The following is a 17,972-nucleotide window of genomic DNA, read 5'->3' on the forward strand; positions in this document are numbered from 1 at the left end:
TGTTTCTCATGATCTAGCATCAGCACTTTTCTAGGAAAGAAAATATCAGTCCTATTCTTTGTGTGAATTCATTAAGCGATTGATACCTAATACCTATGTTAAGTACACGTATGTAATAAACATAGTTATCATACCGGTAACTTAGGGATATGGTAAGAAAGTATCTATTAGGCAGAACATTTGGGTCAGTCAGTCATATAGAGCTTAATCTACTAAATGCAACTAGATGAGCTGCTAATAGGCCACTGTTAGCAAGTCATTACAATAGAGGACCAATTTTCCTAGCTAAACGGAATGAAGAGGTGGCATAAAACAACTGCAAGACGTCATGAATTAAATGGAAATATACCTAAGAGCGAAATCAAGGGTTTTAATAATACACAATAAACTACAACTAATGTAACAGAGTAAATAACTGTACTAGAAATAAATTTGAATCAAGTGAGGAGTGGATTTTATATTAATTAAATGCAACATTTGGGGTATATAACTTAAAAAATCTGAAAAACTTTCTGTAAATAAATATGAATGATTGATGTAACACCAAATGTTGGATTATCGAAATTCAGTTTTTTAATATTGAGTTAGAAAGGGATAAATGAGAGTACAGTCTTAGAAAAAAACTTTTGTCGCACAGACACTTTATAAGTCCTAAAAAGGAGGCAGTGCGCACGATCAGACGTACAACGAAACAAAACTAATTTTATTATCTCAACTAATCGTTTTCTTGTGAACCAGGTCGTTCATCCTCTGATCATTATTAGGGACCGGATTTTTATGTAATATCAAGGTGTGAAATATGTACATATTTATGTAAGAAAAATAAGCTGAATATGTACCAAAATATGTAAAAACATGAAAATATTTAATATCAATATCTGGCAGGTATAGGATAGGTAAGACTGCGCATAAAGCAGCGATAAGCAATATGTAGGCCTAATTACATAATAATTAGTAATTACTAATTACATTGATGCTCCAGCTCATTGATTTAAATATATACTCACACGTTTTATATTTTTTTAATGTTATGCAATTGCTGTTAAGTGCAATAAAATAAACATTTTACTAATTGCGGCTCATGTCAGACTTGATATGGGTTTTCCCTGAAAGGATTATGAAGAGGGTTGCAAATTGCATGGGAACGGCTTGTTAGACGTGTGCAGAACAATAATTATAGTTCGGGACAAATCATGTCGTCCTCGTCCCACTCCACCGCATGAAGGCAAAGCTATTTTCTGAATGATTTTTACAATACAAGGTAGTTGTATGAGAAAGGTTGCCCTTTGTTCACCCATATTTACAGTGGGCGGTATGGGGTGAGTGCCTCTATTACTTCCTGGAACTAAGAATGTTATGTTTCGTCCCGAAATATATCCTTTCTTGGGTAAGTAAAAAGGCTTTTTAAATCTGTGTATTTGAAATGGTAAACTTCCCCAGCAGAAGTTTTTTTTTTTTTTTTCCTTTTAGAGAAGTGAAAATGAATAAAACCCCTAAATATGTAGATTTATGTAATACCAAGCCATAATATGTAATGTGGGGTAAATATGTAAAAATATCTAGTATCAAATTTTAATATATTAATGGTAATTACAATATTCGCAAAGATTTGTTATTTATATACGGTTAGATTGAAAGGAATATAATATGTAATTACATAAAAATCCAGTCCCTAATCATTATAATCTGTGCAACAAAACTTTTTTCTAAGACTGTACATACGTCTGGAAATTATACGATATATATTAACTGCCAAACAGTGAAACAATGCTGTACCTTATTTAAAATACCTGCAGAATTCATACTGGTAAATTTTTGTTCAAGATTACTAAATTAGAATGCAAACATTACTACCAGTATGGTACCGGTACCTAATTCTCATGATAGATTTGTCTTCTCACTATTAACTCAAATAGATATTTCAGTTAGATAGGTAACATAATTGGTTGTGCACTTCAAAATGGAAGGTGTATGAAAGAAATTGACTTGAGAGCATCTATTATTTGACATAATGTACCAGTTTAGAAATGATTATTACTAGTTTCAGTTCAATTACTACATATAAAGAGGACATTTCAAAATAAGAAAGGAGAAGTTAAATTATATCTGAGGTTAGGTACAGAGGGGTGATAATTATTGCCAAATGCATCAGAATTCCTTGTAACAAATGAAGTGAAGTTGCTAAGTTAATAATGCCACTGTCTTGAATATTGAATCATTGGAGTGTTTCAGAGAATGTACTGGTATTCATGTATATATAATGTCATATACAGAGCGTGGCAGATGGTCTGCAACAAATGCCTGCAGTTTCTCAGCACGAGTAACTGATGTGTAACGAGACAAGGGAAATGTTCGGCATACTGAGTCTGTCAAGGCACGGAGAACAGGTGTCAAATCTGTTTCCTAAAAAGAGAAAAAGAAATTGAAATTAACAAATTGCAGTATACACAGATTTGATTATTTTTCATACATTATATTTAAAATAGTAATATGAGTGTGCGCTCACACAAAAACACATGTATACACAATGGACCTCTGACATCCAATTAGAGATGAATGAACAAGAGGAAACAATAAAATTGTACGGTATTTATCCAAATCTTTGGGATTTGAAATAAGAAAATTGAACAGGTCATTAAAGGCTATACTTTCATCACTTCAAAGTCTTCCACATCAAAATGATAAATTAATAATACAGTGATATCAAATTTCCAAACAGCCATCTTTGCAACAGCAATAGAAGTATCCGTGAAATTTCCAAAATGATACAGTGTTTTAAAATTATGTACTAACAAACTAAGAAATAAAAAGAAAGGAAACAAATAAGAGCTATGCAGACAGATAGGTATTTTGAAGTAACCTCTCGATTGAGATGTACGTCAACACCTCATGCGACCACAGCCATCTGAAGTGAACGAAGAGAAAAAGAAAATCTACGAGCCCATGATTCAGTACCTATCGGCGAAATACAACATAGAAAAAGTCACAGTTACCGGTCTCTTCTTCGGAGCGAGAGGCACCATCCCGAAAGCCTTTGTAAAATGGAGGGAAAAATACAAGCTGACGAGAGATCTTCAAGATGCCATCGTCACCACCATAATAAAATTTTCTGTAGCGATATTTCGTCAGCATCTTTATGGTGTACATTCAATTTAAATTATATTTGGTTCAATTTTTTTTTCTTATGTCTTCATCAATTTTCTCTGAAACCTGTTTATATAATTTTTCATTTTAAATTTTATTGTGAGCTATTCTGTGTCGCAGGGCAAACCCAAAATATTGGGTCAGAACAATAAATTAAATTAGGTCATTCATTTATTCATAGTGTTCTACCCAAGGGCAGGTCTTTCACTGCAAACACAGCATTCTCCAGTCTTTCCTATTTGTATATAATTATATTTTAACAACTTTTGGGTTGCATAAATCCAGGCAATAGTTTTAACTATTTTAGTACAGTGCTTTTCAATTTAAGTACTGTTCAATATACATTATGGTATTGGTATGTTAAACAATTTGAAAGTAAGGGTTAAAAGATAAGCCATACTTCTCCTTTCGTGTAAGTTTCAAGACTGCGAACAGTCTTTTCAAAGTAGTCTTCTCCATATTCAGCTCTTACTTCGTCACTCATCGATTTCCACATGTGCCTTGCCTGTGATAACAGTTCCTGGTCCGTCAACCATGTATTTCCTGAAATAAATAATAATAATAATAATAATAATAATATGTAAGTAAACAAACTTCTCCTAAAATAGGGGTTGCACTGAAGGACAAAGTATACCAAATTTACAAGTATTAGTATTGTTGGACCATCGGATCTGTGCCCCTTCAGCGCTGTCGTCGTTCTTGAAAAGTTAACGCCTGTGCTCACTCCATTCCACCCGCTTTCCTCCTACCACGTTAAACAGCAGGCCACGAACCTTGCCGAATAGGGATGTTGCCAAACTTCCGTCAAACGGTGTCATAAATAACTGGTCCTCCATGCTACAATATTATTTCTTTCAATCAAAATACATCTTGTATTTCTACATTTTTTAAACCTAAATCCCATGTCTCGAATCACTTTCCGTAGTTTTTCTCTCCAACCTTGGAAATTATTACTTCTCTCGCAAGCTTCAGTAATTTCTTCAATGTTGAAACTTTTTTCTGAATGGTATAAAATTCTTGTATCTTTCTTCTTAAAATACATCGGTTCATATCATCTACAATAATTAAACGTTCCCTTGGTCTGTTCTTCCCTGGTGATCCTAGCTTTTCATCTCTGCACAGACTCCCTCTCTCCTGATTTTCTTTATTAGGAGTTCTGACCTGCCTATATAAATTACATAAAATGTTGTATTATTAATATTAGTTAAGTAAGTAATTTTAATACATAATCAATTGAAATAAAATAAGCCTCACCTGTGATATCAGTTGCTCTTTTCGTTGCCTGATTTATAGGAAACAGATATTGACCTGTTTGTTTCTCTTCATCGCAAAATGCTATTAAGTACGTGCTTAATAATATTTCTTTCACCACTCCGTGCTACAGTGTTCATGTTGAGTTGACAACACTGGACTGCAAGTGCAAATAAACTGTCCCGTAAGAAGGCTCAAAATTGTGAGTAGTGGGGGACAGAAAGGGAGAGAGATAGAAAAGAGAAAGATAGGAATGCAGGGAGAGAAATGAATTACCGAGGCTGAGAAGGAATTCAAGTTCAGTTTGCATATCTTACAGGGGCACAGATCCGATGGTCCGACTATGCGTACTGGTACAATTTTATGAAAATGTTTTTGTGAGAAATATAATTATTATTATTGTGTTATTAATTTACTTTATACAATAATAATAATAATAATAATAATAATAATAATAATAATAATAATAATAATAATAATAATAATATCTTACAGAACCTGATTAATTTAATAATATATGATGTATAATAATAATAACAATAATAATAATAATGTATGTATGTATTTATTAATAATAATAATAAAGCGCACAAATTGTGCATAAATGAAAGTCACTTGGATTGAACAAAGTTAATGACTGATAGCTGCCGATTCCCACAGACTAGGATATGGTATCTATCACATGTGTTGTTGCATAGGACACACACACAGTTGTCGTCCGGTTCGTGGAAACACTGAATTCTGCATATCTTGTGGTGGTATCCATGAACCGCCAGCGATGTCACGAAGTGGCGGAGCTTCTGGTTCGTGTCTGTCCAGGTCCGGTTTATCATGGCCTCCGTTGTGTAGAAATCCTCCCAGATGTCTTCCCTCTTCCTTATCCTCTCGTCTAGAGCTTTCTTCCAGTTGGAAGTGGAGGGCAGATCGAGTTTTGTTCTGAGTTCTTCTATCAAGAAGGTCTCATGGGCGAGCACGTACACCAGCCTGGATAGAGTGTGTTTTGATACTCCTAGTGCAGCCTTCAAGAAGCGAGCCTTGACGTTCTCTAGGGTATGGAAGTCTTTCGTGCGCAGTTTGTCCCACGTTAGATCTAGTCCGTATGTATGTATTTATTCACACTGCAATGGGTATATACCCGGTGGCAGTAATAATAATAATAATAATAATAATAATAATAATAATAATAATAATAATAATAATAATAATGTTGTTGTTGTTGTTTTATAATGCCAGGCGTTTGACAATAAAGTCATTTGACCTCTTGCACTCCAATATTTTTCAAAGATATTATCATGGCCAGCCACTGAAGCACAGATTTTGAGGTGTTCCGAATCCATTTCTTGGTTTGAGTTGCACAATGGGCAGTTAGGGGACTGATATATTCCAATTCTATGCAGGTGTTTGGCCAAACAATCATGGCCTGTTGCCAATCTAAATGCAGCTACAGACGATTTTCGTGGTAAATCGGGAATTAACTGTGGATTTTGATGCAGAGAGTTCCATTTTTTCCCTTGGGATTGAGTTATCAAATTTTGTTTGTTGAAGTCTAAGTATGTAGATTTAATAAATCTATTCACAGAGTAATACGTAGATTTAGTAACAGATCTGTAAGTAGCAGTGCTGCCCTTCTTTGCTAAAGCATCCGCATTCTCGTTTTCCAGGATTCCACAATGGGATGGTATCCATTGGAATACAATTCTTTTATTGAGTGATATTAATTGAGAGAGCATTTTAGTTATTTCTGCTGTTTGAGATGAAGGTATGTGTTTAGAGACTATTGATAGAATACCTGCTTTGGAGTCTAACAATATAACTGCATTTTTAAATTTATTGATGTGGCATAGAAGATTCCTGAGACTTTCACTTATTGCAATGATTTCACCATCAAAACTTGTTGTTCCATATCCAAGAGATCTATAAAGTGAGAAGAGACAGCACGTAACACCTGCACTGGCGCCTTATTCTCTGGAGATCAAGGATCCGCCGGTGTATAAATGAAGCCAGTTTTGTGGAGGGTATCTAATATTAATTGTCTCTAAAGACGATTGTTTTAGTATTTCAGTGTTTACTTCTGATTTCAGTATTTCTTCTGTTAAATTTAGATTATATTCTATATTTAATAGAGTTAAAGGGTTTGGTTTAATTTGTAAGTTTTCTTTTAAATTCAGGATATTGATTTTCTGTTTTAATTCTTGAACAATGGATATGAAACTTTTTTGAGTTTTCAATCTACAGAGAGGACTGTATGAATGCCAATTGTTTCCTGGTAATCTGATAAGTTTTTCATATTGAATCAGTGCTTTTTCTTCTATTGTCATTTTGATGCTGTTAATATTAGTGAGGAATCTCATAGAATCTATTGGAGTTGTTTTGATTCCACCAGTAATGAGTCTGAGAGCTTGGTTTTGAACATATTCTATGTCGTTTATGAAAGGTGAAGTAATTAAAATTTCTCCGCAGTATGTCAGCACTGGCTGTATAAACATATAATAATAATAATAATAATAATAATAATAATAATAATAATATCTTACATAACCTGATTAATTTAATAATATATGAATAATAATAATAATAATAATAATAATAATAATAATAATAAAATTAATCAGGTTATGTAAGATATTATTATTATTATTATTATTATTATTATTATTATTATTATTATTATTATTATTATTATTATTATTATTATTATTAGACATATATTATTAAATTAATCAGGTTATGTAAGATATGTATGGAAGATACTTAAGTGTAGTAGTAACAAATGGAATTATATCAGAAGAATTCGTAAATCAAACGGGATTAAAACAAGGTGATGCTCTTTCACCAATCTTATTTAATGTAGCATTGGAGAAGATAATACGACAGTTACGACTTAATACCAGCTGGAATAAACCTGGGTGGACAACATAAAATTTTTGCATATGCTCATGATTTTTATTATTAAGTTAGTATGAATCTTCTGACTTGCAGTTGTCTGGAACTGTTACATATGGTCACATATGTACATTAGTCACCATCACTATTAGTCACATATTGGGCAGAGGTTGTTTCTCGGAGCTGTAATTTTCGAATTACAGTCTTAGTTGAACCCGTGACAAACCTGTCACAGCGACAAAATAACAGATCTTTAAATCACTACAGGTAAGTACCGGTATATACAGTTAATCGAAGGAAGAAAAGGAAATATAGAATGATAAAACAAATTACATAAACAAAAACCTAGAGTCTGTAGACACACATTTAAGCAAATAAAATTATGAAAGCAGGATTTAAAGCACGAACTGTTCACATGGCCAACCAGGTCACTTAATTTTTTCCTATGGGGTTTTGTTAAGGACCAGGTGTACAGTACGATTATTTAATCCTGACAGTCACCAGCGATGTGCGCTTGGGTCAGGCGAGTCCATTTAGTTACGCCAAGGGGTGTTTGGGTTAGTCACTCGCTTGCCTTTGAAGCGATCAGATGTCATGTGCGCGGTAGAGCGGTATGTTTCTAGTACAATTAAGCTGTACTGCATTCCTTTATCGACCGCTCGCCCTTATCTCTACTCCAGAGCTCTCCACACTATTCCTATTACTTTCCCTCTTTCGCGTTGCCGAGCTGTCAGGACTATATAATACAACAGTTTGTGATATCTCGGAATTACGCAACATAATTTATGCTACAATCAACAATGTGACGCCAGAAATTCTTTTCAACACATGGAGCTAGGTAGAATATCGGTTGGTCATTTGTCATGCCACCAATGGAAGCCATGTTAAAGTTTAAAGACATGAAAAGAAAAAAATAGTTTCTTCTATTTGGAAAAATGTATGTCACCTCTAAATCCAGAAGTCATTATCATTCTGTTTGTTGTACAGGGTGTGGTATTTAACGTTTCCCATTTTAAGTTGGCGATTCTGTTCACATTGTTGGTAAAACATGTTTGCAAACACAGGGATTCGGTGTAGCAAAGGCTTGGATTTAGTTAGCCACATCCCAACACAGGGATTCGGTGTAGCAAAGCCTTTAGTTAACCATGGAACGTTGGCCGGTGCAACAGCGCATTTTCTGTGTTGAACAGTTTGTTTCAATCAAGTCAATTGTGGCTGTCCAGCGCGAGTTTAGGCGGATTTTTGGTGATAATCAACGTGGAGTTGCACCATCACGAAAAATAATCAGTGTGTGGGTGTGTCAGTGGCGTGAAACAGGATCGGTTCAAAACAAAGCTCGAGTTCGTCAGAAAATGGCGCGGACTCCTGATAATGTCGAACGTGTGAGAACGGCTCTGCAGAGAAGTCCGAATCTTTCCGTGCGGCGTAACTGGAACATTCAGCACCTGTGGTTTCAACAGGATGGAGCCACATCCCATACAGCACGTGTTTCAATGAACACACTTCGTGCTGCTTTCCCTGGGCGACTTATCTCCAGATTAGGTGACATTCAGCGGCCCTCTGTTTCCCCTGATCTCACTGCACCAGACTTCTTTTTGTGGGGGTATCTTAAGAGTAAGGTCTACGGTCGTATCCTTCATGACATCGAGGACCTTAAAACCGCGATTCATGAAGAAATTGCTGATGTTACACCTGAAATATTGTGGCGAGTAATGGCCGGTGTGCAGGGAAGATTGCAACATTGCATTGACGCCAATGGAGGACATCTTAACCCGCCAGCACACGCACAATATTTTATAGCGGTAGCACACGCGTTGGGTATTTTTTACCCCAAAATAAATGAAGTGTTACTAATAACAAAATATAATCAATAATGAAATGCTATAATTTTATAATTGTTAGGAATATTTTAAAGTAATTTGAACACTTTTTTTTTTTTAATTTAACATAATCATATGAATACTAATTTTGGGTGAATGTCTTCGACAGAAAAACACCACAATATTATATTTTTTATCTCAATGCATACACAAATGTAAAAATGAAAGGAAAAGTATTTATGGGCGTTATTCGTCCACTCACACACTATCACCACTTCCGGTATCAGCACACTCCTCACAAAAAGGCACCGAATGTTCTTTACAAATCATCTTGTTGCACCTATGGCATGAATTAGTAGTTTTACGATCCTTCTTCCTAGGACATACCTCACATCGACATGAAGACATCTTCATTCGTTTCTGTGTTGGTTGGGTTAGTTCCTCCACACCATTCATTCTTCGAATAGTGGATCTGATTTCCAAAGGCAAATTCTTCAATGTCAACCGATGAGCCAAATGATTTTTCACTAATCCAAGAGCCAGATCCTTCAGAAATGATCGGCGGATGATTGGTCCTTGTGAAGTAGCATTGTTAGTTTTATAAATAACTAGAGAATTAATTGCTGTGATGTTGAGAAGACCAAAAAACACGGTAAGTGGCCAACGTCGGGATTTCCTGGACACGCTGTATGTACCGCATAGTTCATCCACTACATCAGTGCCTCCTTTAGTAGCATTGTAAAAAGTTATTATTTCCGGTTTCTTTTCCTCTCTGGTGTCTGGATCAAGTGCATCATCATAATGCATAGTGGAAGCTACTAGAACAACTTTTCCTGGTTTTGGAACATAGGACGTGAGAGTCAGTCTATCCTGGAATCCAAAAATACTGGAAAATTGTTCACGCCTTTTCTGCACAAATTCAGGAGGAATTTCACGTTTATTTAGTCTTACAGTTCCAACACATGTTAAGTTGTGATCACTGAGAAGTTCTTTGGCAAGTGGCACACTCATAAACCAGTTATCAAACGTAACATTTCTTCCAGTTCCACTAATAGGAGTAATCAGCCGTTTGACCACATCAGATGGAGAATTTGATTGACGGTATTGGCCTTCTGGTTGCATACCACAGTATATTTCCAAGTTCAACACATAGAAAGTGCGGGAATCAGCTAGTCCAAATATTTTTATGCCATATTTGGCTGGTTTGCTTTTGATATACTGTCTGAATAAGCAGTGTCCTCGGAAGGGCTCCAATTTTTCATCGATAGTGCAATATTCAGCAACTGTATAACTTTTCTGGAAGTTCTTTATGATAGAGTCAAAAACACTTCTTATTGGAGCGAGTCTATCAGTCGCTTTTCTAATTTCTCTTGTAGTAATGTCGTCGAAACGAAGGCACCGCAAAAGAAAGAAGAATCTGTTTATTCCCATTGTTGCTGGAAACAAAGGAATTCCTGTTCCATCAATTGTCCACAAATCTTTAGCGTTGAGTTTAGCTGACCTCAGTGCACCAGCAAAATATAACAGACCAAAAAGTGCTTTTATCTCAGTCTGATCAGTTATCGAAGCATCACGTTCGCGAACGAAATTGTTCTGGATAGATCTGATGTAAATATTTGTGTACTTGACAATATCATCTATGATGTTATCATCTATTAGACACGACCAGGTTTCTAGTGGTAACTTTGCTTGGCGAGCTTGTCCCTTACAGCCCGGAAGGTGAGTAACTATATTGCACGCTCTGGTCTTGACATTTCGAGGTGGTACACTCTTCCTCCAAGAAGTCCCGTCTTTACCTTTGTAAGTAGTAAACTGAGATAGTGGAGTGTTGTCACAGTCATCATCACTACTTTCTGCTTCCTGTTCCTGTTCTGTATCGGTATTATGGTCACTTTCCGAAATATGATCATCTTCATCTTCCGATTCACCTTGAATAATTTCTTGTTCGTCTTCTTCATCCAGCCAGCCTACTATTTGACGACTTTGTCTAGACTCTAAGTCCATTTTGAAATGTAAAATACAAATGGAACACTATCAAAATTATTCGCTACCACTGCTTCTTAAGCACACGCGCGGGGTATTTCTTACCCGCTCTTTATATAAACATGTGTAAACTTATGCAGCCACAAGAAAACTAACTCAATCATACGTACAACAATGCACAAAGATCTGAAAGAAAGATACTGAAAACGCGGGATGAATTTAAAATTGGTGGACAGTGTTGCCAACAAATAAAATAACGCCTGGGTATTTTTTACCCCAGCGCGTGTGCTTACGGGTTAAAGACATTATTTTCAAAACATAAGATGTACTGTAATTCCAAGATTATAATGGTTGTAAACTGATTAATTTCTTGTAATTTACTTGTAAACTAAATAAGTTATGGGGGTTTGAAAATAGGAAACGTTAAATGCCGCACCCTGTACAAGCTGATAACTCAGTATATTATGTAGTTGGTGAAATAAGTGGTACATTTTTTGAGTAGTGCTTACCAGTGGTGTAGTCTCCAGGTTCAACAACAACAACATCCACTCCCCATCGTCTCATTTCTAGTCGCAGACAATCACTGAAAGCTTCCACTCCAAACTTGACTGTGCAATATGGAGAACGAAAGGGTGATGCAATACGGCCAAGAATACTCACTATGTTTACAATGCGACCTATGAAACAAAATATTGTGTTATTTTCATTATAACGGCGGTATACATATATTAATCTTGGTACGATTCAATGCGGACTATCGATTAAGGGACAGATTCCTCTAAAAAGACTAAAATATCGCCAAATTCTTTAAGTTTCAAGAACTTAACTAATACTACTTAGGTTAAAAATAATTTATATCTAAAATAATAGGGTATCTAATCAATAACTAAAGAAGAAAAAAAAAGAAAAGAAAACCCATAAATATTAAGGATATTCAATCAAATAAAAATGTTGCCTAATATTAATAGAAATATCAATGAGATTTATTTATGGTAGTTATTACAGCCATAGTCACCATAAGGTATACATGCACGTAAACATAAAAGCCATCTTACTTGTTTTAATTGTTGTTCTATTTTAAATAAAAGATCTTTCTGTTGTTGTTGTTGTTGTTTTCTAATGCCAGGCTTTTGACAATAAAGTCATTTCACCTCTTGCACTCCAATATTTTTCAAAGATATTATCATGGCCAGCCACTGAAGCACAGATTTTGAGGTGTTCCGAATCCATTTCTTGGTTTGAGTTGCATAATGGGCAGTTAGGGGACTGATATATTCCAATTCTATGCAGGTGTTTGGCCAAACAATCATGGCCTGTTGCCAATCTAAATGCAGCTACAGACGATTTTCGTGGTAAATCGGGAATTAACTGTGGATTTTGATGCAGAGAGTTCCATTTTTTCCCCTTGAGATTGTGTTATCAAATTTTGTTTGTTGAAGTCTAAGTATGTAGATTTAATAAATCTTTTCACAGAGTAATACGTAGATTTAGTAACAGGTCTGTAAGTAGCAGTGCTGCCCTTCTTTGCTAAAGCATCCGCATTCTCATTTCCCAGGATTCCACAATGGGATGGTATCCATTGGAATACAATTCTTTTATTGAGTGATATTAATTGAGAGAGCATTTTAGTTATTTCTGCTGTTTGAGATGAAAGTGTGTGTTTAGAGACTATTGATAGAATACCTGCTTTGGAGTCTGACAATAAAACTGCATTTTTAAATTTATTGATGTGGCATAGAAGATTCCCGAGACTTTCACTTATTGCAATGATTTCTCCATCAAAACTTGTTGTTCCATACCCAAGAGATCTATAAAGGGAGAAGAGATAGCACGTCACACCTGCACCGGCACCTTGTTCTCTGAAGATCAAGGATCCGTCAGTGTATAAATGAAGCCAGTTTTGTGGAGGGTACCTAATATTAATTGTCTCTAAAGACAATTGTTTTAGTATTTCAGTGTTTACTTCTGATTTTAGTATTTCTTCTGTTAAATTTAGATCTTTCTTGATCTCCGTTTTTGCTAAAATTTTGTCATCATTGATTTTGTTCAACCCTGTGGAAACTTTCGAAAAGTCTTAAATGTAATTTGAAAAGAATTAAACACAGAAAGAACGTGTAAAATATTTTAAGTCTATAAGTTCAATAGCAAAATGTTTAATAAAATATGGAAATAAAGAAAAAAGTTTTCATTTTCATTTAATTTATTGTATTTCATAGACCCTATAGCCACCAGCATGGCTCAGTCGGTTAAGGCGCTTGCCTGCCGGTCTGAAGTTGCACTTGGGCGTGGGTTCGATCCCCGCTTGGGCTGATTAGGCCTACCTGGTTGGGTTTTTTCCGAGGTTTTCCCCAACCATAATGTAAATGCAAGGCGAATCCTCGGCCTCATCTCGCCAAATACCATCTCGCTATCACCAGTCTCATCGATGCTAAATAACCTCGTAGTTGATACAGCGTCGTTAAATAACCAACTATAGACTTTATATCTGCATTGTAGCTTGAGATGTGGAAGGAGTAAAAACTTATAACCTTTATTAAACACACTGCCTACCATTGAAGGTAGCCCCATAGGGCTCAGTATACTCACACAAATTTTTCAAATATACATAAATAACAAATATGCAAATGAATTGGAAGTAATATTTCCGAAATATTGAAATAAATAAAAACATGGACTTAGGATAGACATTAATTCAAAACTTGACTTATGGAAAAATTGGTTATTAAAAAGAAGTGGCATAATTTCATTCACTCACTCACTCACTCACTCACTCACTCACTCACTCACTCACTCACTCACTCACTCACTCACTTATTTACTTATTTATTTACTTATTTACTTAATTACTTACTTACTTATTTACCTATTTATTTACTTACCTATCTACTTACTTACCTATCTACTTACCTATATACTTACCTATCTACTTATCTACCTACCTACCTACCTACCTACCTATCTACCTACCTATCTATCTACCTATCTATCTACCTATCTACCTACCTACGTACCTACCTATCTACTACCTACCTACCTACCTACCTACCTATCTATCTACCTACCTATCTACCTATTTACTTACTTATTTACTTACTTAGTTACTTACTTACTTAGTTACTTACTTAGTTACTTACTTAGTTACTTACTTAGTTACTTACTTACTTAATTAGTTACTTACTTAATTAGTTACTTACTTATTTATTTATTTATTTATTTATTTATTTATTTATTTATTTATAATATTAATGTGCAAAACAACAACACAAGGCAAATTACAGTTTAGCACAAGATACAAAACGAAACAACAAATGATGATGAGAATGAATGATAGAAATGGCAGTGAGATGAAATACAATCAATTATAATAATCAATGGCGGCTCCTGAGCATTTCTTAAGAGGAGGAAAGAAGTTAACAGCACAAAATGACACCTTCTTGAATGAAACATGCTATAAATTAGCCTACATGCATACATGTAAGACCAGGCAGTGTTGGGGTTGGCCTTCCCTTCTGTATAGCAATAATCTGTTCTTGTAAACTGAGTTTCCTAAATTTTCCAAAATGTATTATGTTTTCACTTCCATTCATTGTTGAATAATTGCACAAATTAACAATTACAAGGAAATTCACAACCTGGCAGCATTTTTTGAGCATAGTACAGCATCACATGTGTTGGAAGAGACTATAGCAACTAACACGTAATCGAAACTGTTTTTCGGAAATGGGAATGGGAAATAATCTATTAGGAAGGCGAGAACACTGCACTCACGCATGTGGTCTGTGTTGCCACATGTACATTTTACAAGTTCAGTATCACATGCTTTTGAAGAATGTCAGTTCTTGTAAAGTCATATTACCATTATTGTTAAAAGCTGCCAGTGGCCGATTAATTTTTTATGTTAAAAATAATGCAGTTTGGAGTACCTATTTTAAATTTCAAATACACTTGTACAAAACTGACAATTTGGCTGTTGCTCTGTCAGTAGACAATGAATGGAAGTGAATTTCAGGGGCCAGAAAGATCTGCGATACTAACGTAGAACTAACTTCTTCCTCTTTGTCTTATATAAACCCAACTCTAACTTTCAAATATCCTTGAAAGTTTCAAACCATGAATAGTAACTTATATAAAGTGCAATGAATAATATTTTTTATTTATAATTTTAAAAAATGTTTATATGGTGTCTTTCATAGCTTTGCGTTAAAACTTTTTATTGTGCCTCCTCCTAGATGTGTTATAGTCTGGTTGAATGCATCATCGTTAGATGGCAGCGGTAGCGAGCTTGCTGTATGACCAGTCGGTTTCTATTTCCTGCCCATGCGCTGATTCAGAGGAGGATCTCCTCCCTATCCGTTCATTTACTTGCTTTAAAACTCTGCTTCTTTCTCTGGCCACTAGCACGCTGTTGTCTATGTGTGTTAACTGCAGTAAAGGAGGAATGGATTGACTTTCCTCCACACAAACAATCTCGCATCTTGCTCACAGTTTTCTAGCAGCACATAAGGGTGCGTCGTTTAAAACTCGATCACCTGAGGTTTTCTTATAGCTGAGAACTTAAAAATTATCGAATCTTTCTCGAATTTCAAGGCACATATTTTATTTAAAAATTATCCAATCTTTCTCGAATTTCAAGGCACATATTTTATTTGGTATTTACAGAGGTGTGAAAATTATTAGAATAATCTTAATTTTAAAGGTTTTTTAATAGTTCCTTCACAAATATTAATTGAATTGATGAATATTGGTATATATTACTATACTGATGTAGGTTATATTTACTACTAACAATGCTGGAAAGCATTGTTGTACATTGGTATTTTTCTTATTTTACAATTGTTTTGGGAATTCAGAAATTATTATATTATGTTGGCGGAATTGGAAACATAAAAAATTATATGCACAAAACAGATGTATACGTTCATTTGAACCTTCACAACAATGTAAACGCAAAGAACAATTTGTTTAAAGCATTTCTTAATTAATTTTTGATGTTTCCAATTCCTCCAACATAATATAATAATTTCTGAATTCCCATAACAGTTGTAAAATAAGAAAAATACCAATGTACAACAATGCTTTCCGGCATTGTTAGTAGTAAATATATCCTACATCAGTATAGTAATATTATAAACCAATATTCATCAATTCAATGAATATTTGTGAAGGAACTATTAAAAAACCTTTAAAATTAAGATTATTCTAATAATTTTCACACCTCTGTACTTTCAAAAGAAGAAAAATGTGAGGAGGACGTTCCTCCCTTCCCTCTCCCAAGTAACCGCGACTGATAATAATAATAATAATAATAATAATAATAATAATAATAATAATAATAATAATAATAATAATAATAATAATAATAATAATTATTTATTTAGAATATTAATGTGCGAAACAACAGCACAAGGCCAATAACAGCACAATAATAATAATAATAATAATAATAATAATAATAATAATAATAATAATAATAATAATAAAATTATTAATACATAGTGGGTAAGTAGATTTATTCTGAGTAGAAGTTATTAATATCGAGGGATTTTGTTAATTCTGTTCTAAACTTTTACTAACCTTTAGTTTTCCTAACAAGTGGTAAGAAAACTTGAGTGATGCGAATTACGCTGAGAAGATTCACTTCAACAGCCTGGTTGTACACAGCAAATGGTACCCATTCAACCTCACCAAATGGCGCCCAGGTCGCACTGTTCAGTACAGCCCACAGACCTGTAGAATTTTACTTATGTAGAAATATTAATATATTAATTAAAACTACAATATTGCTGCATGATATTTATGCATTACCAAAAAGTATCATAACTAAATGTTGTATACGAGTCAAGAAGAGGTAGAAAGATTTGTCTACTTTGATTGTTGAATTAGATATTCCAGCTTCATTGCACCACAGGCATATAAGGGACCAAGGTCGAGCCCAGTACCTGTCATGCAATAGTCAATTGCGTAACTACCAGAAGGGATAGGGATGCTGCATGGTCAGTACTTCGAGCCACCACATATGTTATTAATCAGTTTTTCTTTAATTGGAGTCCTCCATCTAATGGGGGCTCTTCAATTTTTCCGATCTCAAGACATGGCATACCTCATTTCAGATGCTGTATCGGTACCTTGAAAAAAATTTATTTTGTATAGCCGGGAATCGAACCCGGAACCTCCTGCTTTATAGCCAGAGCAAGCTAATCTATACAACAAGAAAGCAGCAACAGATGAGGTATAGTACAGTAGCGTGCAAATTAATCCGAACAACGTAATTACTTATGCAAAAACACTCAAACGGGATAAAAAAAAAGGATCTAAGACATACCTCAGTAATCTATGTGGCCTCCCTTGTTCCTAATAACAGCTCTGAGACGATTTGGCATGGATTCCACTAATTTCCCACAAATATTCTTCATTTCTTCATCGCGAAACCATACACCAATGAGGGCAGAAATCATCATCTCCTTTGTACAACAATCCATTTTTTGCATTCTTCTTTTGCAAATTGACCACAAGTTCTCAATGGGGTTTATGTCGTGTGAGTTGCCTGGCCAGGGGAGTACCTGAATATTCTTCTTGTTGAAGAATTCTGTAGTTTTTCGAGACGTATGGCATGGTGCCAGGTCTTGTTGGAACACAGCTCTGCCATCCGGAAATGATTTTTGCAGCTGGGGTACGATTCTGGTTTCCAATAAGTGAATATATTAGTCAGAATTCATCATTCCCTTGATAGGTATTAATGCTCCAGGCCCTTCATGTGTAAAACAACCCCAAAACATTACTTTAGGGGGTATTTGGGTGCTTGTTGGAGATGAGTTGCTGTTACGTTTTCGGATCCTTTCCATACATAAGAAACACGGTGGCTGTGGACCTCGAAATGAGACTCATCCGAAA

General features: G+C 34.9%; 1 protein-coding gene across 1 annotated transcript in view; it reads right to left on the minus strand.

The window, feature by feature from the left end:
* Window positions 1–1,871: 1,871 nt before the first annotated feature.
* Window positions 1,872–17,972, minus strand: part of LOC138709585 (D-beta-hydroxybutyrate dehydrogenase, mitochondrial) — a 43,080-nt gene continuing 26,979 nt past the window's right edge. The window contains exons 4-7 of the mRNA XM_069840468.1: window positions 16,656–16,808; window positions 11,591–11,758; window positions 3,545–3,687; window positions 1,872–2,403 (exon numbers count right to left, since the gene is read on the minus strand). Coding sequence (XP_069696569.1) covers window positions 2,248–2,403; window positions 3,545–3,687; window positions 11,591–11,758; window positions 16,656–16,808 — 620 coding nt within the window. The 3' untranslated portion in view covers window positions 1,872–2,247. The remainder of the gene's footprint in view (window positions 2,404–3,544; window positions 3,688–11,590; window positions 11,759–16,655; window positions 16,809–17,972) is intronic.

This window comes from Periplaneta americana, chromosome 11 (genome assembly GCF_040183065.1).
Source record: "Periplaneta americana isolate PAMFEO1 chromosome 11, P.americana_PAMFEO1_priV1, whole genome shotgun sequence".
NCBI lineage: Eukaryota > Metazoa > Arthropoda > Insecta > Blattodea > Blattidae > Periplaneta > Periplaneta americana.